General features: G+C 38.7%; 1 protein-coding gene across 12 annotated transcripts in view; it reads right to left on the bottom strand.

Moving 5' to 3' along the window:
- The window catches only part of PHTF1 (putative homeodomain transcription factor 1), an 86,957-nt gene that overhangs the window by 50,453 nt on the left and 11,845 nt on the right, over positions 1-24,659 (bottom strand). For 8 of the 12 annotated variants that reach the window (XR_012512529.1, XR_012512528.1, XM_039460803.2 and 5 more), the window contains 4 exons: positions 16,506-16,575; positions 15,875-16,033; positions 4,420-4,576; positions 2,129-2,263 (listed from right to left, as the gene is read on the bottom strand). Coding sequence is in view for 10 of the 12 variants with exons in the window: in XM_039460802.2 (XP_039316736.1) it covers positions 2,129-2,263; positions 4,420-4,576; positions 15,875-16,033; positions 16,506-16,575 (521 nt within the window). In the remaining 2 variants the exon portion in view is untranslated. Of the gene's footprint in view, positions 1-2,128; positions 2,264-4,419; positions 4,577-12,322; positions 12,952-15,874; positions 16,034-16,505; positions 16,576-24,659 lie in introns of those variants that run through there. The other 4 variants (XM_074381237.1, XM_039460805.2, XM_074381238.1 and 1 more) reach the window with 2 other exon arrangements.

Below are 24,659 nucleotides of genomic sequence, written 5' to 3'. Positions count from 1 at the left end.
ATTCATTAATGTTGCAGGATACAAAATCAACATAAAAAATCAGTAGCATTTCTATAGGCCAACAGCAAACAATCTAAAAAAGAAATCAAGAAAATGATACCATTTCTAATAGCTACAAATAATATTAAACACCTAGCAATTAACCAAAGAAGTGAAAGATCTCTATAATAAAAACTATAAAACATTGATGTAAGAAATTGAAGAGAATGCAAAAAATATGGAAAGATAATTTATAAAATGGAAGAATCAATATTGTTAAAAATATCCATACTAACCAAAGCAATCTTCAGATGCAATTCACTCCCTATAAAAATACTGATGACATTCTTCACAGAAATAGAAAAAACAATCTTAAAATTCATACAGAATAAAACAAGACCCAAAATAGCCAAAGCTATTCTGAGTAAAAATAACAAACTGAAGGAATCACATTACTTGACTTCAAATTATATTACAGTACTATAATAACCAAAGGAGCATGATACTGGCATAAAAACACATAGGCTAATGGAACAGAATTGAGAACTCAGAAATAAATCCATACATCTACAGTGAACCCTGTTTTTCTTTTCTTTTTTTTTTTTTTTTTGAGACAGGGTCACGCTCTGTCACTCAGGCTGGAGTACAGTGGTGAGATCTTGGCTCACTACAACCTCTGCCTCCCAGGTTCAAGTGATTATCTTGCTTCCACCTTCCGAGTAGCTGGGATTACAGGTACCCACCACTACACCCAGCTAATTCTTGTATTTTTAGTACAGACAAGGTTTCACCATCTTGGCCAGGCTGGTCTGGAACTCCTGACCTCAAATGATCCATCCGCCTCAGCCTCCCAAAATGCTGAGATTATAGGCATCAGCCACCACGCCCCACCAACACTGAACTCAGTTTTGACAAAGATGCCAAGAACATACATTGGAGAAAGGACAATTTCTTCAATAAACAGCGCTGGAAAAACTGAACATCCACATGTGGAAGAATGAAACTAGACCCTTATCTCTCACCATATACAGTATCAAATAAAAGTGAATTAAAGATCTAAATCTAGGACCCCAAACTATGAAACTACTAAAAGAAAACACTAGGGAAACCCTCCAAACATTGGTCTGGGCAAAGATTTCTTAAATAACACTCCATGAGCACAGGCAACCAAAGCAAAATGGACAAATGATATCACATCAAGTTAGAAAGCTTCTATGTAGCAAAGGAAACAATCAACCAAGTGAAAAGACAGCTCACAGAATGAGAGAAAGTCTCTGCAAATTATCCATCTGAGAAGGGATTAATAACCAGAATATATAAGGAGCTCAAGCAACTCTATACAAAAGAATTTAATAATCTGATTTTTAAATGGGCAAAAGATCTGAATAGACATTTGTCAGAAGACATACAAACGGCAAACAGGTGTATGAAAAGGTGTTCACATCATTGATCACAGAAATGCAAATTAAAACCACAATTAGATATTATCTCATCCCAGTTAAAATGGCTTTTATCCAAAAGACAGGTGATAACAAATGCTGGAAAGGATATGGAGAAAAGGGAACCCTTGCACACTGCTGGTAAGAATGTAAAGTAGTACAACCACTATGAAGACCAGCTTGGAGGTTCCTCAAATAAACAAAAATAGAACTACCATATGATCCAGCATTCCTGCTGCTGGGCATATTAACCAAAAGAAAGGAAATCAGGCCAGGTGTGGTGGCTCACACCTGAGGCTTGAGGTCAGGGATTTGAGATCAGCCTGGGCAACATGGTGAAACACTAAAAATACAAAAATTAGCCAGGTGTTGTGGCAAGCACCTGTAATCCCAGCTACTCAGGAGGCTGAGGCAGGAGAATTGCTTGAACCTGAAAGGCAGAGGTTGCAGTGAGCCAAGATCATGCCACGGCACTCCAAAATGAGATACCGTCTCAAAAAAAAAAAAAACCAGAATGATACTTTAATGATAGATTACTGCATTCACAGGTAACATAACAGTGAAGACCAAATTTTCAGCAAGCAAATCCTCTGATAACCCTAAAAAATCACACCATAACAAGTCTACACTACTTATTCCTATGGTCTGATGATACTATATGCTTTGTAAACACTATGTGAATACAACATCAAGGAAAAAAAGACTCCCACCTGTTGCCAAAGATAGTCTCCCAAAAACCACCAATAACAGGTACAGATTCCAAAGTTTCTATTCCTCTGACTTTATCAGAGGAATTATTTCCATTTTCTCGGCTCCCATCACCATTTACAGTTTTTCGTAATTTTCTACAAAAAAAAAATTTCAATAGCTTCAGATTATTCAAGACCCTTTCTATTTCTGCCCAAAATATCCCTACAGAAAACTATACTGATAAATTACTGCCTAAAATCAAGTATCGTTTAACTTCATATACTGAGGATAAATTATACAAGTACTTTCTGATTTGAGGGCAAAACAGATTCCAAACCAAAGTCCTATGCTACCATTTTTTTCAGTCATTAAAGAAATAGAACTGCTATTCAGAATCTACTAAAAAAAATTTCCACTTGTATGACCAACAGTCTGTTCAGGCACATTCAACACCACTAGCAGAAGGAGGAATTTCTTTAAATATGGACATTAGGAATCTACCTCTTATGGCTTATTTTATAAGGGTAACTTAGAAAAATAGCAACTGATCACTTTTTCTTGATATCCTATACAATTAAAAGATATATCCTATAAATACCAGTAAGACATACCATAGCATTTTACTTCCTTAGAAAACATCAATTTAATTGAATTTAGAAGAACTCTTCTTTTAAAAAACTTTTTAAAAATAACATTCAGCCGGGCGCAGTGGCTCAAGCCTGTAATCCCAGCACTTTGGGAGGCCGAGGCGGGTGGATCACGAGGTCAAGAGATCGAGACCATCCTGGTCAACATGGTGAAACCCCGTCTCTACTAAAAATACAAAAAATTAGCTGGGCATGGTGGCTCGTGCCTGTAATCCCAGCTACTCAGGAGGCTGAGGCAGGAGAATTGCCTGAACCCAGGAGGCGGAGGTTGCGGTGAGCCGAGATCACGCCATTGCACTCCAGCCTGGGTAATAAGAGTGAAACTGTCTCAAAAAATAAATAAATAAATAAATAAATAAATAATAACATTCAAAAATAAGAGTATGCTGAAATTCATTTCACCTAATGGAAAATTTGTACTTAGTAATTGCTTACGCAGGCAAAAATCTAGAGATACTCTGAGGAAAGATAACATAACTTCTAGAAGATAATGCACATACCTAAGAAATCTTCAACAGTTCCAAAACTCATATAAACCATATAATCCATTAAAATATAACATGAATTCAGTATGTAAAGAAAAGCCAAATCAATCCTTATTAAAAGTTTAGACGGCCAGGTGCAGTGGCTCACACCTGTAATTCCAACACTTTGGGAGGCCGAGGCAGGTGGATCACCTAAGGTCAGGAGTTCCCGACCAGCCTGACCAACATGATGAAAACCTGTCTCTACTAAATACACACACAAAAAAATTAGCCGGGCATGGTGACATACACCTGTAAGCCCAGCTACTTGGGAGCCTGAGGCAGGAGAATCGCTTGAACCCAGGAGGTGGTAGAGGTTGCAGTGAGCCAAGATTGTGCCACTGCACTCCAGCCTGGGCAACAAGAGCAAACCTCCATCTCATTAAAAAAAAAAAAAAAAAAAAAAAAGCCAGGCACCATGGCTCATGCCTCTAATCCCAGCACTTTGGGAGGCCAAGGTGGGCAGATCATGAGGTCAGGAGTTCAAGACCAACCTGGACAACATAGTGAAACCCCATCTCTACTAAAAATACAAAAAAATTAGCTGGGCATGGTAGCGGGTGCCTGTAATCCCAGCTACTTGGGAGGCTGAGGCAGGAGAATCACTTGAACTCAGGAGGCAGAGGTTGCAGTGAGCCAAGATGATCACTGCACTCCAGTCCCTGGGTGACAGAATGAGACTCCATCTCAAAAAAAAAAAGAGTTTAGACTACTTAGAAATCAATTCTTATTACACACTTTTGAAAAAAGGTAAAATATTAGTTGCACTAACCAAATGTACCAAGATCTTTGTTTACAGTGAATTTTCACCAAGTTTTGATTAAGACTGAATTTAAAAGAAAATGTTTTTTCAAAGCCAATCTATAAGATAATTTTAATGAAGAATAATAAAGTATAGAAATTTTCCTTTTAAACAACCATACTGAATGACAAAATCTCAAACTGAAACTAAAAGTTTGCAATAAGGTTTCTCAGCATCAAGGAGAAAACCGCAAAGTAATGCATTCATTTTCCAAGCCAAAAAAATAATTAAAAAATACACAAAAGATGGAGACTTTAAATGAATCAAAGGTTTTATAAATCTCTACAATACCTCTCTCAAACAATACACAACAACTACAGTGTACTTTCTCATCTTACCTTCTTCTCCGATTTCCATTGTTTCCTGACGGTCTTGTTAACTGAGTAGACACAATTTGACAGTGGACAGTTCCCATGAGTAGCATAAGGCACAAGGGTCCAAGAACTTCACTTACATTCACAATGGGCATCATCAAATATAAGACAATTGCTATAACTGAAGAGGTTTTAAGATGTCAAACATTAGAGTTCATCTTTAAAATTAATTTTAAAAACTATACAAACTGTTTCTTTAAAAATCCATCATTTTAAAAAAGTACAGAAGTAAATAATTTCCTACAATACTCATCCAGCAGCATATCAGTCAAGTGAAAACCGGAAGCCCTATATCCCTCAGCAAGTGAAGAATACTGTGTTAAAAGGATTTCGCTTTCTGGCAGCATGATAATTTGGATATTTCAAAAGGGTTTCCACTGCAAAACAACAAGATGCTGTATATAACACACATCCTGAAATATTGTGTTACTCAAAGGTAGAATATTTTCCAAAGCTACACAGAAAGCAAAGAGCAAAGATGGGAACTGAACCTAGGTAGTCAGGCTCCTGAATCCTCAATCTAAAACTACTATGCTATATTGCCTTTTCATTTCATATATAATAAAGAGGAAATACATGTATGCGTGTGTGTGTGTGTATATATGTGTGTATATATATATATATACACACACACACACATATGAAATGCAAATTAAAGCATATATATAAAATGTTTAAAGTAAATGAAAGAAATGGAAAAATATCAAAGATTATTTCCATATTTTAACATAGTTCAGATTTTCACATAAATAGTAATTCTTGTTCTATACAAACTATTCCTGTGTGGAGAAATAGTTACCTCTTTCATGCCCTAATAAAATCCCAATGTTCAAAGACAATAATAAAAGCACCCAAACAATATACTACAGACTTTTTTGACTTGAGAATGTGAATATAAAGTTACCACTAAAAGTAAGCACCATGAAGATGGGGAGTTTTGTCTCGGTTATTCACTGTTATGTCTAAAACCAGTACCGGGGGCACAGAATAGGCACTCAATATATGTTGGATAAATGACTGAAATACTATCAAAGTGAATTCGACATTTAAAAGTAGAAAATTTATCTTAGCATCTAGACGACTACTTGGCACAGACACAATAGGCTTCAGTATTTGTTGACTCAACTGAATTAATGTAATAATTTCACACAATGTATATTTTGATCACATCCATACAAATCAACTCAATTGACAGTTATGAATAAAGAATTTGGTTGGTGGCTGGGCATGGTGGCTCACATCTGAAATCTCACCACTTTGTGAGGCCTGGTGGGTGGATAATTTGAGCCCAGAAGTTCAAGATCTGGGCAACATGGCAAAAATTGATCTCTACAAAAACTCCAAAAAATTAGCTGAACATGGTGGCACGTGCCTGTGGTCCCACTCCCAGCCTACCGGGCAGGCTGATGTGGGAGGATCATTTGAGCCTGGGTAGTCAAGGCTGTAGTGAGCCAAGATCGCACCACTGCACTCCAGACTGGGCAACAGAGTGAGAACCTGTCTCAAAAAAAAAAAAAAAAAAAAAAAAAATTTGGTTGGTGAAACAAAAATGGACAAATAGGATCACATCAAGTTAAGCCAAGATCACACCACTGCATTCCAGCCTGGGCGACAGAGTGAGACTCTGTCTCGGGAGGCAGGGGCCGAGGGAGCTTCTACACAGCAAAGGAAACAATCAACCAAGAGAAGAGACAACTCACAGAATGAGATAAAGTGCGTGCAAATTATCCATCTGACAAGGGATTAATAACCAGAATATATAAGGAGCTCAAACAACTCTATACAAAAGAATCTAATAATCTGATTTTTAAATGGGCAAAAGATCTGAATAGACATTTCTCAAAAGAAAACATATAAATGGCAAACTGGTGTATGAAAAGGTGCTCATATCGTTGATCATAGAAACGCAAATCAAAGCCACAATAAGATATCATCTCACCCCAGTTAAAATGGCTTTTATCCAAAAGACAGGCGATAACAAATGCTGGAAAGGATATGGAGAAAAGGGAAACCTTGTACACCGTTGGTGGGAATGTAAAGCAGTACAATCACTATGAAGACCAGTTTGGAGGTTCCTCAAATAAAAATTGAACTACCATATGATCCAGCAATCCCACTGCTGGATATATGCCCAAAAGAAAGAAAAACAGTAGTCAGGCACTGTGGCTCATGCCTGTAATCTCGGCACTTTGGGAGGCCAAAGTGGGCAGATCACTTGAGGTCAGGAGTTCAAGACCAGCCTGGGCAACATGGTGAAACCCCACCTCTACTAAAAATACAAAAATTTTCCAGACATGGTGGCAGGCACCTGTAATCCCAGCTACTCAGGAGGCTGAGGCAGGAGAATCACTTGAACTCAGGAGGCGGAGGTTGCAGTGAGCCGAGATGATGCCACTGCACTCCAGTCCCTGGGTGACAAAATGAAACTCCATCTCAAAACAAACAAAAAAGAACAAAAGAAAGAAAGGAAATCAGTACAGTATATCAAAGAGACATCTGCACTCCCACATTTGTTACTACACTGTTCACAATAGCCAAGATCTGGAAGCAACCTAAGTGTCCATCAACAGACGAACAGATAAAGAAAATGTGGTGCATCTACACAATGGAGTACTATTCATTCATAAAAATAAGATTCTGTCATTTGCAACAACATGAATGGAACTGGAGGATTTTATGTTAAGTGATATAAACCAAGCACAGAAAGACAAACTTCACATGTTCTCACTTATTTGGGGGAGCTAAAAATTAAAATGACTGAACTCCAGGAGCCAGAGAGTAGAAGGATGGTTACCTGAGGCTGAGAAGGGTAGTGGGGGTGGAGTGGGGGATGGGGATGATTCATGGGACAGAATGAAAAAGACCTAGTATTTGATTGCACAACAGGATGACTATAGTCAATCCTATGTTATTAACTATGGAGTCAATAATTTAATGGTACATTTAAAAATAACTAAAATAGTATAACTGGATTATTTGTAACACAAAGGATAAATGTTTAAGATGAATACCCTATTTGCCATGATGTGATTATTATGCATTGCATGCCTGTATCAAAGTATCTCATGTACCTTAAAAATATACATACGTACTATATATCCACAAAAATTAAAAAGTTAAAAAAAAAAAAAGAATTTAGTTGGCATTTGATCCCAGTTCCTGGGAGGTAACCTCTAAACCCCCGAATTTCCTAAATGACAGAAGTAACTTTGCTATTTACTGTGGGACCCTTGTGCCAGAACTGATAGTTTATGAGGTACCTAGGATGGCTGCTGGTCACTCCAAAAAGACCAACTATGTGATTAAAGGTTTGGGTCTTTGAGCCACATTAGGAGACCTCTGAGGAGTGAAGGGGGATGGAGGCTGCATTCAACCACATGTCAATGATTCCATCAATCAGGTCTAAATAATAAAGTCTCAATAAAAACTCTACATACCAAAGCCTCAGGGAGCTTCCCTGGATGGCAATATTCTGCATATTGCTACCTGAGGACAACAGAAGCATCCTGTTTGGAACCATCCCAAGCGCTCCCTTATATCTCTCTTCTCATTTAAATCCTGTTGCTAGAATGAAACTCTAACTGTAAGTTTAGCACCTTCTGGAGTTCTGAGAGTCATTTCACCCAATCATCAAACCTAAGGGAGTACCTGGGGGATTCCCAAAACTGTAGCTACCTGGTCAGAAATGAGAGTGACCCTGGGAACCCCCAAACTTGAGGCTGGTATCTGAAGTGAGAACAGTCTTGTGGAGGATTGTGCCCTCAACCTGTGAAGTCTGACCCAACTCCCAGTAACAATTAAAAAAAAGGCATTATATTTAAAAAGCACATACACACATTCCAGATTTGTAGTTCACCTCAAATGCCCATCTTTTCTAAAATATTAAGAATAAAAAATACTTAACATGCTAAAGAATATATAACTAAAATCAATACATATCATATGTTAGTGAAGACATTCTGCATCAGGAATAAAACAAGAATGACCATTCACTGTTATCACTTAACATTACTCTGAAATGCTAACTGATCTGGTGAAAGTAAATGAAATGTATGGGAAAGAAGAAAACCAAATTTCCAACATCTGCCAACTATATGGTTGTATCATTATAAAATCTAATACAAGCACTGAAAAACTATTAGAATTGATGATAATGAGTTTAATAAAGTGGCTGGTTATAACAATTTTAATTGTAAACCAATAGCTTTCAAATGTGACAGCAAAAACCACTTAAAATTTGTAAAAAAAAAAAAAATAGACTTTAAAAGTCATGTATTTTCAGCAGCAGCAACAAAGACAAAATATTTTAATTTCAGGTGGATATCTCTAAGTATCTCTCAATAGATGAATGTATAAACAAAACATGGCATATACGTACAATGGAATGCAATTCAGCCTTAAAAAGGAAGAATTCTGAAACATTTTACATGGGTGACCATGATTATGCTAAGTGAAATAAGCCAGTTACAAAAGGACAAATACCGTATGATTCTGCTTATATGACGTTCCCAGAGTAGTCAAAATTACATACATAGAAAGTAGAACGGTGGTTGCCAGGGACTATGGGTAGGGGAAATAGGTAGTTTAATTGGTATGGAGCTTGAGTTTGGGAAGATGAAAAATTTCTGGGAATGGACGGTGGTGGCTGTATTCCAATATCAATATACTTAATGCGACTGAACTCTACACTAAAAAATGGTTAAGATGGTGAACTTCATGTTGTATATATTTTACCACAATAAAAAAAAATACTGAATTTAACTTTAATGAGATCTAAGCAAGCCTTATAAGAAAAAAATCCAGGGCTGGGTGTGATGGCTCACATCTGTAATTATCAATACTTTGGGAGGTTGAGGCAGGAAGATCACTTGACTCCAGGAATTCAAGACCAGCCTGGGCAATATAGCAAGAGCTCATCTCTTAAAAAAAAAAAAAAAAAAGAAAAAGAAAAAAAAAAGTAAAAAATTTAAAACACTAGTTGAGTGTGGTGGCATACACCTATAGTCCCAGCTACTCAGCAGGCTGAGGTGGGAGGATTGCCTGGGCTCAAGGCTGTAGTGAAATATGATCATGCCATAGCACTCCAGCCTGGGACTAGGAGCGAGATCCCCCACCTTCTCTATTTTTTTTTTTAAAAAAAGGAAAAAATCCTGCAAAGCTTTACAGAGGGATAAATAAAAGTCCTGATTAAGGCTAGGCACTGTGGCTCACACCTGCTGTAATCCCAGCACTTTGGGAGGCTGAGGTGGGTAGGTCACCTGAGATCAGGAGTTCGAGGCCAATCTGGCCAACATGGCGAAACCCTGTCTCTACTAAAAAATACCAAAAAATTAGCCGGATATGGTGGCATGCGCCTGTAGTTCCAGCTACTCAGGAGGCTGAGGCATGAGAATCGCCTGAACCTGGGCAGCAGAGGTTGCAGTAAGCCAAGTAAGATCATACCACTACACTTCAGCCTGGGCAACAGAGACTCCATCTCAATTTAAAAAAAAAAAAAAAAGGCATATTAAAAGGAGAGAGAAATCATATTTCTGTATAGGAAAGGGAATACTGTAAAGTCAAATTTTCTGTCTATCCTCCAAAAATATATGTATAAATTTATATATGTGTATGTGTGTTGGGGAAAGGTGGATAATCAGAGAATTCCAATCCAAATTCCAGTATTGTTGATTTTAGGAGGGTTTTTGGTTTTAGTCATGATAAATAATGCTAAACTATTTTGGAAAGGATAAACAAGAAAGCCTGAGAGAAAATGTGTGAAAGCAGAATAAAGAAATACCTGGCCAGGGGCAGTGGCTCATGCCTGTAATCCCAGCACTTTGGGAGGCCGAGGTGGGCGGATCACCTGAGGTCAGGAGTTTGAAACCAGCATGGCCAACATGGGGAAACCCCGTTTCTACTAAAAATACAAAAATTAGCCAGGTGTGGTGGCGGGTACCTGTAATCCCAGCTACTTGTGAGGCTGAGGCAAGAGAATCGCTTGAACCCGGGAGGCAGAGGTTGCAGTGAGCCAAGATCATGCCACTGCACTCCTGCCTGGGTAACAGAATGAGTGAGACTCCATCTCAAGAAAAAAAAAAGAAAAACATTTTTCCTCCTCTATGTTAATCCACATTAAGTAGATGAAGTAATGAAAGTAGTGTGGTATAGATATGAGAATAATCAGAAATTAATAGTACAGAGTATGTAGTCCAGAAACACACCATGGCAAATATGAAAATTTAATATATAGCACAGATATGAGAATAACCAAAACTGAATATGTAATCTAGAAACAGACCATGGCATACAGGGAAATTTTATATAAATGATGCCATATCTATCAACAAGGAAGAAATAAATAATTTAATGATAAATGTGTAGAAAAAATACTTAATTTCACTCTTACAAGTGATCAAGGAAATGCATATTCAACAAGCAAAATATTTTTTGCATGTCAAATTAGGTAACATTATTTATTGTGGGGGGGCAGAGGTATAGTCAGGGTCTTTCTCTGTCAGCCACGCTAGAGTGCAGTGATGAATCATAGCTCACTGTAACCTTGAACTCCTGGGTTCAAGTGTTCCTCCCACCTCAGCCTCACAAGTAGCTGGAATGCACCACCACACCTGGCTAATTTTTTGTATTTTTTTTTTTTGTAGAGATTCGGTCTTGCTATGTTTCCTAGGCTGGTCTCAAACTCCTGGCCTCAAGACTTCACATCGCAAAGGTTCCCAAAGTGCTGGAATTACAGGTTTGAGCCACAGCTCCCCACCTAGCTAACAATTTTTAAAATTATAATAATGCTGACCATGGTAAAAATAAGTTCTCTCACATCTATTGCTTTCCAAAAGAACAGTGGCACCAGCAATTTCATTATGTGTACTAAAAGCCTTAAATGTCCACATTCTTTGATCTGTTAATTCAATTTCAAAGAATAAATCCTAAAGAAATATAAGAAAAACTTATATTTTCTATTAATCCAGTGGCTCATGCCTGTAATCCCAGCACTTTGGGAGGCCAAAGCGGGTGGTTCACCTGAGGTCAGGAGTTCGAGACCAGCCTGGCCAACATGGTGAAACCCCTGTCTCTACTAAAAATAAAAAAATAAGCAGGCATGGTGGCATGTGCCTGTAATCCCAGCTACTCGGGAGGCTGACACACGAGAATCACTTGACTCCAGGAGGTGGAGGTTGCAGTGAGCCAAGATCGTGCCACCACACTCCAGGCTGGGCAACAGTATGAGACTCTGTCTTGGAAAAAAAAAAAAAAAAAGAAAGGAAGGGAGGGAGGAAAGGATAAAGGGGAGCTACAGAAATAGCCTCAATCTTCTTAGAGAATACATAAGTAACCATGAACAGAGTGTTAGCAAAATATGATAAAGCCCATTCCAGTGAGGTCTCAGAAATGAGAAGTAATATGTTTTTAGAAACTGAAGGAAAAACAATCCTTGTTAGAGAGTGGCAAAGAACCTGGCTGAACTGTATTTGTGGTCTAGTACAATGTGTAAAGTGAAACTTGTAAGTGATAAAACTGCTATTTTATCAAAGCTATTTCGAAGCAAAGTGTTAAAGGTGCAGCTTGGCTCTTCCTATGTGCTTATAGTAAAATGCGAGAAGAGAAATTATCTAAAAGATCAAATTGTTAAGCAAAAAGGAAACATAACTTAAAGATTTGAAAAGTTCTCAGCCTATCCACATTGTAAAAAGTGAGAAAGCATGTTAAGGAAGTCCCCAGTCACATATAACCAGTTGGTTATAGTTTCGGGATGAGTGCCTTTATAGAAGTGCCCTTATAAATGACTCCTAAGAGCTCCCTTGCCCCTTGTAGCACACGTGAGGACACAGCAAGAAGATTGATACCTATGAATCAGAAAGCAGGCCCTCACCAGATACCACATCTTCTGGCACCTTGATCCTGGACTTCCCAGCCTCCAAAATTGTCAGAAATAAATTTGTGTTGTTGATAAGCCACCCAGTCTATGGATATTTTTCTTATAGCAGCCTGAACAGACTAAGACAGAAAGATTATATAAATTACAGTACTCTTACATAATGGACTATTAAGAAGCTATAAAGACCAGGTGTGGTGGCTCACACCTATAATCCCAGCACTCTAGGAATCCGAAGCAGGAAGATCACCTGAGGTCAGGAATTCAAGACAAGCCTGGCCAACATAGCGAAACCCCATCTCTACTAAAAATACAAAAATTAGCCAGGCATGGTGGTATGTGTCTGTAGTCCCAGTTACTTGGGAACTGAGGCAGGAGAATCACTTTAATCTGGGAGGCAGAGGTTGCAGTGAGCCAAGATCACACCACTACACTCCAGCCTGGGCAACAGAGTAACGCTCTGTCTCAAAAAAACAAAACCAAAAAGCAACTATAAAAAGATGCTTATGATAAATCCATATGACAGACTACATATGACTTCACATACAATAGATTGTACAGATATTAAAATTTTTTTTAATTTTTTTTTTTTAAAGATGGGGTTTCAGCCAGGTGTGACAGCTCACACCTGTAATCCCAGCACTTTGGGAGGCCAAGGTGGGTAGATCACTTGAGGTCAGGAGTTCGAGACCAGCCTGGCCAACACATGGTGAAACCCCATCTTAAAATAAAAAATAAAAAAAATTTTAAAAAGATGGGGTTTCACTATGATGGCCAGGCTGGTCTTGAACTCCTGACCTCAGGTGATCCACCCACCTTGGCCTCCCAAAGTGCTAGGATTACAGGCATAAGCCACCGCGCCCGGCCTAAAATACTTTTAAATGATGGCCTGCCCATATGATAAATCATTATGCGACCATTAAAATGATGGTTATGAAGACTTAATTTCAATCAAATAAAATTTAAAATTCAGTCTCTTATTGACACGAACTACATTTTGAATACTCAATAGCCACATGTGGCTAAGCAGCTACCACACTGGGCAGCACAGATGCAGAACATTTCCATCACAGATATTCTAAAAAATGACGCTTCCACAAATTAAAAAAAAAAAACCTATAGATTTGTAAATTCATACATATATTTTTCATTCTGTAACTTAAAAAATTTTTAAACTGACATAGATAAAAGTAAATAACCCATAATTCTTTCAGCTTAACCCAACTTTCTCCCACTCTTTGTTCTAATTAATGTCTTTTTGCACAGGTGTAACCATAGCATACACTGCCTACTTCCTTGGTAGACAATGGGAATACAGTTGTAAAGAGAATATATTGGGTCCATGCACACAGTTAGAAAACATCAGGTAGTGATGGGTAATACAAAAATCAAAACTGATTCACATGATAGTGACTAGAGGATATTAGGACTACTTAGAAATATAGATAGGAATGGCCTCTTTATGAAAGTTAAGCTGAGATTTAAAGGTGAGAAAAAAGCCAGCCATTTGAAAAGCCTTAAGAATGCGTCAAATGGCTAGGCGCGGTGGCTCATGCCTGTAATCCCAGCACTTTGGGAGGTCAAGGCAGGTGAATCACCTGAGGTCAGGAGTTTGAGACGAGCCTGGCCAACATGGTGAAACCCCACGCCTACTAAAAATACAACAAAATTAGCCGGACATGGTGGCATGTGCCTGTAGTCCCAGTTACTCGGGAGGCTGAGGCACAAAGAACTGCTTAAGTCTGAAAGGCAGAGGTTGCAGTGAGCCAAGATTGCACCATTGCACTCTAGCCTGGGCAAAAAGAACAAAACTCCATCTTTAAAAAAAACAAAGAATGTTTCAAATGAAACAAACGGCTCTGTGTGAAGAACAAAAAAAAAGGACATTATGCCTAGAGCCAGCATGAGAAGAGTAGTAAGAAATAGTGCGAGATGATGTCTGAGAGGAGAGCAGGGATCAAGTCCTATAGGGTATAGTCCATGATAAGAACTTTGGATTTTTATTATAAGGTCAACAGAAGTCACTACGGGGTTTTTAGCAGGAAAATGACATGATATGGCTTCTGTTTTTAAAAGATTTCAGTAATTGCTGTGGAAAGAACAATTCATAGAAAGAAGGCTCAGAGCAGATGTTATTTCAGTGGTCTAGGCAAAGAAATGCTGGTGCTGTGGACAAAGATCATGGCAGGAGAGACTGAGATAAATAGAATAAAAAATGTGGATGAAGAACTCACAGACTTGGTCACAGATTACCTGTCAGAGTTGATGGTAGAGTAGTGTAGGAAGATTTAATTTTTCACCTGAATACTAGGTGACTGATGGTATCATTTAGTGAATTGGAGATGTAAAGAAGAACAAGTTTATACACACATATCTACAAGTCAAGAATTCCATTTTTTTATGTAATTAAGTTCAAGATACCAATTAAATCTCCATATGGAAATGTCAAGCAGGCAATTAGATTTACAAGTCTGAAGTTCAGCAGAGAGATCTGGCCTGAAGATACAGATTTGGGCATCATCAGTGTATCAACTACATTTAAAGCAGTAGGGCTTAAGGAGAGTACTTAGAGAACAGAACCTAGTGTGCAAACTTTAGGTAATCCAATATTCAGGCTGGACACAGTTGGCTCACACCTGTAATTCCAACACTTTGGGAGGCCAAGGTGGGAGGACTGCTTGAGCCCAAGAGTTCAAGACCAGCCTGGGTAGCATGTCATCACCTTGTCTCTACAAAAAAAAAAAAAAAAATACAAAAATTAGCCAGGCACAGTGGCATACAATTGTAGTGCCAGCTACTTGGGAAGCTGAGGTGTAAGGATTGCTTGAGTCTGGGAGGTCAAGGCTGCAGTGAGCTGTGATTGTGCCACTGCACTCCAGCCTGGGTGATAGAGAGAGACTCTGTCTCAAAAACAAAAAAAACCACACATACCCAATATTCAAAGGCTCAAAGGTCACACACAAGAAAAGACTGAGAAGACCAGTGAGACAGATAAAAAGAAACTCAAGTGAGGAGAAAGAGTTAAACAAGTATGTTTGCTCTCTTCTAGCAGATAATTTTAAGATGAACCCTGAATGGTGTATGTCTCTTCATTTCTGCGTACTTTTTATTTATTTAGTTTTTTTGAGACGGAGTCTTGCTCTATTGCCCAGGCTGGAGTACAGTGGTGCAATCTCGGCTCACTGCAACCTCTGCCTCCCAGGTTCAAGCGATTCTCCTGCCTCAGCCTCCTGAATAGCTGTGACTACAGGCACCCGCTACCTCACCTAGCTAAGTTTTGTATTTTCAGTAGAGATGGAGTTTCACCATATTGACCTGGTTGGTCTTGAACTCCTGAACTTGTTGGTCTTGAACTCCTGAACTTGTGATCTGCCCGCCTCACCCTCCCAAAGTTCTGGAATTACAGGCAAAGCTATCACGTCCAGCCCATTTCTGCATACTTTAAACCGTGAAATCAAAGGGTAAATGTAAAAATAGTAGGTCTTCATTATCTAATAGCAAAAGCAGCAAAAAGAAACTGTCATTGCTTATTCCAGCTCCTCCAATTACCTTGCATGAAATAAAGCAGTAACAGCCAAACAAAGATTCTTAAAGAAGTAACCTGAATCCACCAATTGCTGAACAATGGAAAAAATACAACTCGAACAAGCCCCTTCCGAGTCAGAGATGTCCATGGAATTTCAGGTTTTGCTTTGGCAAATGTTGAGCCTTTAAACATACAATAAAACAAAACATCAAACATATATATACACCATATTGATGCCCACCTGTAGCACTACATTAAAACAGGTGAGTGCAAAAATCAGCACAAAACCTGTTCAGTTAAAAAAAAAAAAAAAAAAACCCTCTTACATGTTTGTTAAATGTAGTAACTTCTTGCTTCAATCACTAGGACAGAAGCTCAAAATAAATCAGGCTTCCTTGAATGTTAAACAATATATTTATCTTATTTATACAACAGCAAGTCTCTATGTTCACCCCTCTTTTACATGAATGCATGTAATTTATAGAGCCACACAGTATTAAGGCAGAGGGGGAAAAAGCACTACAGCCTGAATGATGAGAGTCAAGTGCTACATTCGAAAATTAAAGCACACCATCATACAGAAAAGATATTGAAAAATAAGTATCACTGAGAAATAATTTTATAATGTACATAAAAAACAATTTAAGAACTCACCTCTGATTAGGTCAACATCAATCAAGTCGGGCTTTATATGGCCCATCTTTTTTGGTTTGTTTTTGAAACCCTAAGGATAAAACAAAACCAGAAATAAAGAAAAGCCCTTTTATTTATTTTTTCTTTTTTTGAGACACAGTTTCACTCTTGTTGCCCAGGCTGGAATGCAATGCTGTAATCTCAGCTCACTGCAACCTCTGTCTCCCAGGTTCAAGTGATTCTCCTGTCTCAGCCTCCCAAGTGGCTGGAATTACAGATGCCTACCACCAAGCCCGGTTACTTTTTTGTATTTCTAGTAAAGACGAGATTTCACCATGTTGGCGAGGCTGACCTCGAACTCCTGACCTCAGGTGATCCACCCACCTTGGCCTCCCAAAGTGCTGGTATTACAGGTCTGAGCCACTGTGCCCAGACAGAAAAGCCCTTTTAAATACAAAAAAATAAACTTACATTTCTTTTTCTCTATATCTGATTCCTTTTTACTGGGGACACTTTAATCCTAACACTCCTTAAAGGAACTTGCCACTAATATATATTTTGTTTTAGTTTTTAATCTTCTCAACTAATACATCCATATACTTTATCACTTTCTAAAATATTTGAATGTGACAAAAGATCAATAAGTGAAAAATAATAGTCCCATGAGCCATCTCTCCTCTCCTCTGAATTTCACTCCTCAAAAACAAGTAACTTCCATCTTTTTTTGCTTTTGGTCATTTTTAATTGACACGTAATAACTGTACATACTTATGGGGTAAATGTGATATTTTAATACATGTATACAATGTGTAATGATCAAACTATATCTATCACCTTGATCATGTATCATATGTGTTGGGCTCATTCAAAATCCACCCTTCAAGCTATTTGAAAATATACAATAAATTGTTAATTATAGTCACCTTATAGTGCTACAGAACACTAAATCTTATTCCTATCTAGCTGTACTTTTGTATTTGTTAACCAACCGTTGGTACTTCTCATTCCCTCCCTCTTACACTTCCCTGCCTCTAGTAACTATTATTCTACTCTCTACTTCTATCAGATGAACTTTTTAGCTTCCATGTATGCGTGAGAACATGAAGTATTTATCATTCTGTGCCTGAATTACTTCACTTTGCATAACGTCCTCCAGTTCCATTCATGTTGCTGTGAATGACACAACTTCATTCCTACAGCTAAATAGTATTGCATTGTGTATATATACCACATTTTCTTTATCCATTCAACTGTTGATAGATATGTACACTGAATTCCATGTCATGACTATTTTGACTAGTACTGCAATAAACATAGGAATGCAGATAGCCCTTCAACGTACAGATTATCTTTCCTTTGGATATATACTGAGACTGCTGGATCATATGGTAGTTCTATTTCTAGTTTTTTTGAGGAACCTCAATACTGTTATCCATAATGGCTGTACTAATTTACATTCACACCACCAGTGCGTAAGAATTCCCCTTTCTCTGCATCCTTGCCAGTATTTGTTATCTTTTTGTCTTTTTGATAACAGCCGTTTTAACTGTGTTGACATGATATCTCACTGTGGTTTTGATTTGCATTTCCCTGATGACTGGTGATGTCCAGCATTTTTTCATATACCTGTTGGCCATCTGTATTGTCTTCTTTTGAGAGACGTCTATTCAGCTCATTTATCCATTTTGGATTTTTGCTTTTGAGTTCTTTGAGATCTTTATATATATTAATCCCTTTTCAGTTGAAAAGTCTGCAAATATTTTCTCTCATTCTGTAGGTTGTCTCTTCACTCGATTGTTTCCTTTGCTGTGTAGAAGGTTTCTAGTTTGATAAAATCCCATTTGTCTACCTTTGCTTGTGACCTGGGCTTCTGAGGTCTTCTCCATAAAATCTTTACCCAGACCAATGTTCTGAAGCATTTCCCCTGTTTTCTTCTAGCAGTTTCAGGTCTTACATTTAAGTCATTAATCTCTTTTGGCTTGATTTTTGTATATGGTAAGAAATAGTGGCCAGGCACAGTGGCTCCCAGCACTTTGGGAGGCCAAGACAGGAGGATACTTGAGATCAGGAGTTTGAGACCAGCCTGGCCAACATGGGGAAACTCTGTCTCTATTAAAAATATAAAACGTAGCTGGGCATTGTGGTGGGTGCCTGTAATCTCAGCTACTCAGGAGGCGGAAGCAGGAGAATTGCTTGAACCAGGGACGTAGAGGTTGCAGTGAGCTGAGATCACACTACGGCACTGCAACCTGGGCAACAGAGCAAAACCCTGTCCCTTAATTATAAAAATAAAAATAACTTGTACATGCTAATTATTAATTATCTTTTAAAAGTCAGATATTCAACCATTAAAATTAATGCCAAAATTAAAGGTTAACAATAATTTGCTGTTTACCTCTTATGGACGTTCAATCAGTATTGATCTTTAGCTCTGTTTAACTAAACAGATGCAATCGATTTCTCTTAAGTGAATCCTATATATTTCTATGCGACTAATCATAAGCCGTAGATTTTACAGAAAAATGTTCTAAAATCCTAAATGTAATACAATTAAAGAATAATCAATATTTGGAAATGAGGCAACTTAAGAAAAAAACCCTTTGATGAAACAGAAGAAACATATACACTAACTTTTGAAATATGCATTATTTTCATGAAAATAACAATTATCTTGTATACTATATTCAAAATCAAAAGTTAAAATTTAAAGGTAAAATATTATTTTTTACCTTTTTGGACATTTGTACCAGTGCTATTCCCCATCACTTTAGAGTCGAAATAATGTTTCTACTTTCTTTGCTTTCTAGACTTTTCTCCAATAATTTTACAGAGTTAGAATTAGCATTAACTAGAAGTAAAATTGTCCAAAGCTTCCTTAGCAATAGAAACACATTTATTCATTCACTCAGTCAACAAATATTCGACAAGTTTCTATGTGTCAGGTACTCTGCTTGAGCTAGGTACAAAATAATAAAACATGGCTCTATCTTCAAAGAACGTACAGCATAGAAGGGAAGACAAACAATAAGGTCAAATGTACAAGGGTTTCTCAGGAAAATGCCCTCTGAATCTCCCCATTTTTTAACTTCCTAAAGGGACAGAAATTATTAATAAATTTATGACCACTGATCTTAAGGGAGATTAGGAAAGTCACTATATACTATTGTATATTTTGTACTGAGGGAGAGTAAAAAACACATTCCATACTTTGGCATTAGAATCCTTCTCCTTTATCTTCCACCATGCATGTATGTATAGAGGAAATACATGCCAGGCACTATCCTAAGGGCTTTACATACAGTCACGCATTACTTAATGACGGGGATACAAGAAATTCGTCTTTGATTTCACTGTTGACTGAACATTATACAGTGTAGTTACACAAATCTAGATGGTATAGCTTACTACACACCTAGGCTATATGGTAACCTATTGCTCCTAGGCTACAAATCTCTCCAGCATATTACAAAAAAGAATATTTAGGCAATTTTAAACACAGTGGTATTTGTGTATCTAAACCTAGAAAAGGTATAGTAAAAATATAGTGTAAAAGATAAAAAATGGGGCTGGGTTCAGTGGCTCAAACTTGTAATCCCAGCACTTTGGGAGGCTGAAGCGGGTGGATCACCTGAGGTCAGGAGTTCAAGACCAACCTGGCCAACATGGTAAAACTCCATCTCTACTAAAAATATAAAATTAGCTGGGCATGGTGGTATACGCCTATAAACCCAGCTACTCAAGAGACTGAGGCAGGAGAATCGCTTGAACCTGGGAGGCAAAGGTTGCAGTTAGCCAAGATAGTACCATTGCACTCTAGCCTGAACAACAATAGTAAAACTCCATCTCAAAAAATAAAAAATAAAAAATGGTATACCTGTATAGGGTATTTATCATGAATAGTGCTCTCAGGACTGGGAGTTGCTCTGAATGAGTCAGTGAGTGAGTGGTCAACGAAAGTGAAAGACTAAGACATTGCTGTAGTATACTACTGTAGACTTTATAAACACCATAAACGTGGGCTATACATTTTTTTAAATCTTCCTTTCTACAATAACCTTTTTTTTTCTCTCTCTGAGACAGAGGCTTGCTCTGTTGCCCATGATGTAGTGCAGGGGTCCCCAAACTACGGCCCGCAGGCTTCATGCGGCCCCCTGAGGCCATTTATCCAGCCCCCCGCCGCACTTCAGGAAGGGGCACCTCTTTCATTGGTGATCAGTGAGAGAAGCACAGTATGTGGCGGCTCCGCAAAGCACGGCGTCGCTCACCTACAGTACTACTTCCGGTGATGCAGGACGCACGCGTCATGGCTTCGGAAGCACGTCATATGATGCACATCCGGTCTGCGGCTGCGGTGCCCCACATCACCGGAAGCAGTGTGAAATAACAGCAGAGGTAGGAAGAAAGGCAAACACTATAACCATTACTACACAGTACAACGGCCCCCATACTCCCCCAAATGTACAACAACATAATGGCCCCTATAACCTCCCTTTGCCCAAAAGTCTCCCCCCACATTACTACACACCGTGTTTCCCCTATTGTAAGACCCTGTCTTATATTAATTTTACCCCCAAAAGACGGGGGCTGTCTTATTTTTAGGAGGTGTCTTATAATAGGGGAAACATGCAGCAGGGGGCTTCCCACAGAAGAGGCCCACTGCTGCTGCAGATGTCCAGGAGGCTGTATACACAGAGTCACAGGCTGATCACTGCCATCCCTGTATACAGCACTGGAGGCGGTGCTGGGCCTGTGACACTGTATACCGCTGTCTGGGATAGTGGAGGCAGCAGCGCTGGCTGTGAAGGGTGTCACACCTTGCATAGTCCGGCCCTCCAACGGTCTGAGGGACAGTGAACTGGTCCCCTGTGTAAAAAGTTTGGGGACCCCTGATGTAGTGGAATGGCATGATCACAGCTCACTACAAGCTCATTCTCCTGGGCTCAAGCAATCCTCCTACCTCAGCCTCCCTAGTAGCTGGGACTACTGCACCCAGTTAGTTATTTTATTTCTTTGTAGAGAAGAGGTCTTGCTTTGTTACCTAAGCTGCTCTCAAACTCCCAGTCTCAAGAGATCCTCCTGCCGTGGCCTCCCAAAGTGCTAGAATTACAGGCAGGAACCACCTCACCCAACCTGTTCCATAATAAACTTAGCTTACTATAATGTTTTTATTTTATAAGCTTTATAATTTTTTTAACTCTTTTGTAATAACAGTTTAAAAAACACACGTTTTCTTTATAAATTTATTAAGGTTTTTTTTTTGTTTGTTTTGTTTGTTTGTTTTTTTACTTTTTAAATAAATACTAAAACAAACACACATAGCCAAGGCCTACACAGTGTCTGGATCAATATCACTCTCTTCCACCTCCACATCTTATCCTACTGTAGGGTCTTCAGGGGCAATAACATGCAGGGAGCTATCATCTCCTATGATAACAATGCCTTCTTCTGGAATGTCTCCCGAAGGACCTGCCTGAGACTGTTCTACAGTTAACTGATTTCTTAATAGAGGGAGTCCACTCTAAAATAACAATTAAAAGTGTTGTAAATATATAAACCAGTAATATAGTCATTTATTATCAAGTATTTGGTACTGCACATAAATTGCATGCTATACTTTTTATGACGGACAGTGCATTTGGTTTGTTTACTTCAGCATCACTCCGAACACGTGAATAATGTGTTGTGCTATGACTTTAGGATGCCTGCAAAATCACTAAGCAATAGGAATTTTTCAGCGCCATTATAATCTTATGGGACCATTGTTGTACATGAGGTCTATCAATGACTGAAACATCATTATGTGGCATATGACTGTACTTACATTAACTTCTTAGACTCATTTAGTCCTTACAAATGTCCTATGAGATTGGTACCTTTATTATGCTCACTTTACAGATGAGGCAACCAAGGCAGACATTCCAACCCTGTCATTCTCACTTTAAAGTCTCTGCTCTAAACACTTCACTATCCTGCCTTTTGCTATATGACGCAAAATGCATCCCTAATCAATGTAGAGAAAGGTTTTGTTTAAGATCAAACAAGATTGCTTGAGAGGTTCAATGGACACTATGAGTGGATTTCCTTATTGGCCACAACCTCTACCCCAGCAGCCCAGGAAAAGACTGTAAGAGAGAATCAGGATAATCACTAGCTGCCAGAGTAGTGGTCTGGAAATTCTCTGCAGATCCCCAGCCACAGGCTGTATGCAGCCCTCTCTATTGTTTGCCCCCAACATAACTGTGCAACATCATCACAAGCTCAGAACCACTTGACAAATGTAGTTCCTACTTTTTGGAAGAGGAATAAAAACACTAGAGGTATTGGTGCAATATAATTGGACTTTGTATTAAACAGGCAATAAAAAACAAGTGAAACTGTAACATATCTCTATTTCCTAGTGTACTGAAATTTTCCATTTTATTACCATCAAAATAATTGAACTGTTTATACAGTCTGGTACAGACAGGGAAGTTACCCCTGATTTAGGGCATATGTTGAACAACAAAACAACAATTATAAGGCAAGTATAGTACTATAGGAATATGCATAAAGGACACTTTATCGACATTTAAGAAGTCCACTAAAGACTTCTACAAAGAAAAATAATATCTAACCTGATACCTGAAGGATGTATAATTTGTAAAGTTGCACATGGGATATAGTAAAACGAGGAATCAAGAAAAGGATAGGATCATGCCTGTAATCCCAGCACTTTGGGAGGCTGAAGCGGGCTGATTGCCTGAGCTCGGGAGTCCATGATCAGCCTGGGCAACATGGTGAAACCCTCTACTAAAATACAAAAAATTAGCCAGGCATGACAGTGTGCACCCGTAGTCACAGTGACTTGGGAGGCTGAGGCAAAACAATTGCTTGAACTAGGGAGGCGGAGGTTGCAGTGAGCCAAGATCACGCCACTGCACTCCAACCTGGGAGACAGAGCAAGACTCCATCTCACAAAAAAAACAGAAGAAAAAAGCAAAGCAAAGCAAAGCAAAGCAAATGAGATGACCCAGGAATAAGAGATAGCATGTAAAAACTAAAGAAAGTTTGAGAAGGCCCAAAGCATAGTGTGGAAGTGAGAAGAGGTCCAGACATGGGTAAGAGAGTGAACTTGTGAGATGAGAAGAAGCCATAAATGTGAAAACTATTATGCTAGGGAGTATGATTTTATTGTAAGGATACTAGGAAGTCAGAAAACAGTTTTAAATATGAGGAAAAACAATCAAATTTCTGTTAAAACAGAAACCAAAAAACAACCTGGCTTTGTTATAAAGAACAGATAGAGAGCAAGGAGAGACAGGAGGCAAGACAAAGCAGTTAGAAAGTTAAAAAACCTACTCCAGTAATCTAATCAGGAGTGGGCAAAATTTTACTATAAAGGGCCAGATGGTATTTTAGGCTTTATGGACTATACTGGGGGTTCCCAACCCCCAGGCCATGGAATAGTGGTCGGTGGCCTGTTAGGAACCAGGATGCAAAGCAGGAGGTGAGTGGCAGGAGAGAGAACAAGAGAAGCTTCATCTGTATTTAAAGCCACTCCTCACTGCTCGAATTACCACCTGGGTCCCACCTCCTGTCACATTAGTGGCGGCATTAGATTCTCACAGGAGTGCAAACCCCATTGTGAACTGTACATTTGAGGGACCCAGGTTGCATGCTCCTTATGAGAACCTAATGCCTGATGAGCTGTCACTGTCTCCCATCACCCCCAGATGGGACTGTCTGGTTACAGGAAAACAAGCTCAGGGCTCCCACTGATTCTACATTATGGTGAGCTGTATAATTACTTCATTATATCTTACAATGTAATAACAGAAATAAAGTGCACAATAAATGTAATATGCTTGAATGATCGCAAAGCCATCCCCCCACACCAGTCCACAGAAAAACTGTCTTCCATGAAACTGGTCTCTGGTGCCAAAAACAACCACTGGACTATACCATCTGTGGCACAACCACTCAACTTAGCCACTGTAGCACTAAAGCAGACACAGACATTGAATATAAATACATACAGCACTAAACCTGGCTGTGTTCCAGCTAGATTTGCACATAGACAACAGTTTGCCAACCAGATGAGTAGAAAATAGGTCAGACCAGGTAATCAGAAGCAAGAACTGGGAAGAGGACTCATATGCAAAAGATATTTAGCAGGTATAATCCAGAAGTACTGGT

The sequence above is a fragment of the Saimiri boliviensis genome, chromosome 11, assembly GCF_048565385.1.
Source record: "Saimiri boliviensis isolate mSaiBol1 chromosome 11, mSaiBol1.pri, whole genome shotgun sequence".
NCBI classification, from domain to species: Eukaryota; Metazoa; Chordata; class Mammalia; order Primates; family Cebidae; genus Saimiri; species Saimiri boliviensis.
The sequence above is the reverse complement of the archived record's forward strand: the minus strand, read 5'-3'. Positions and strand labels throughout refer to the sequence as shown.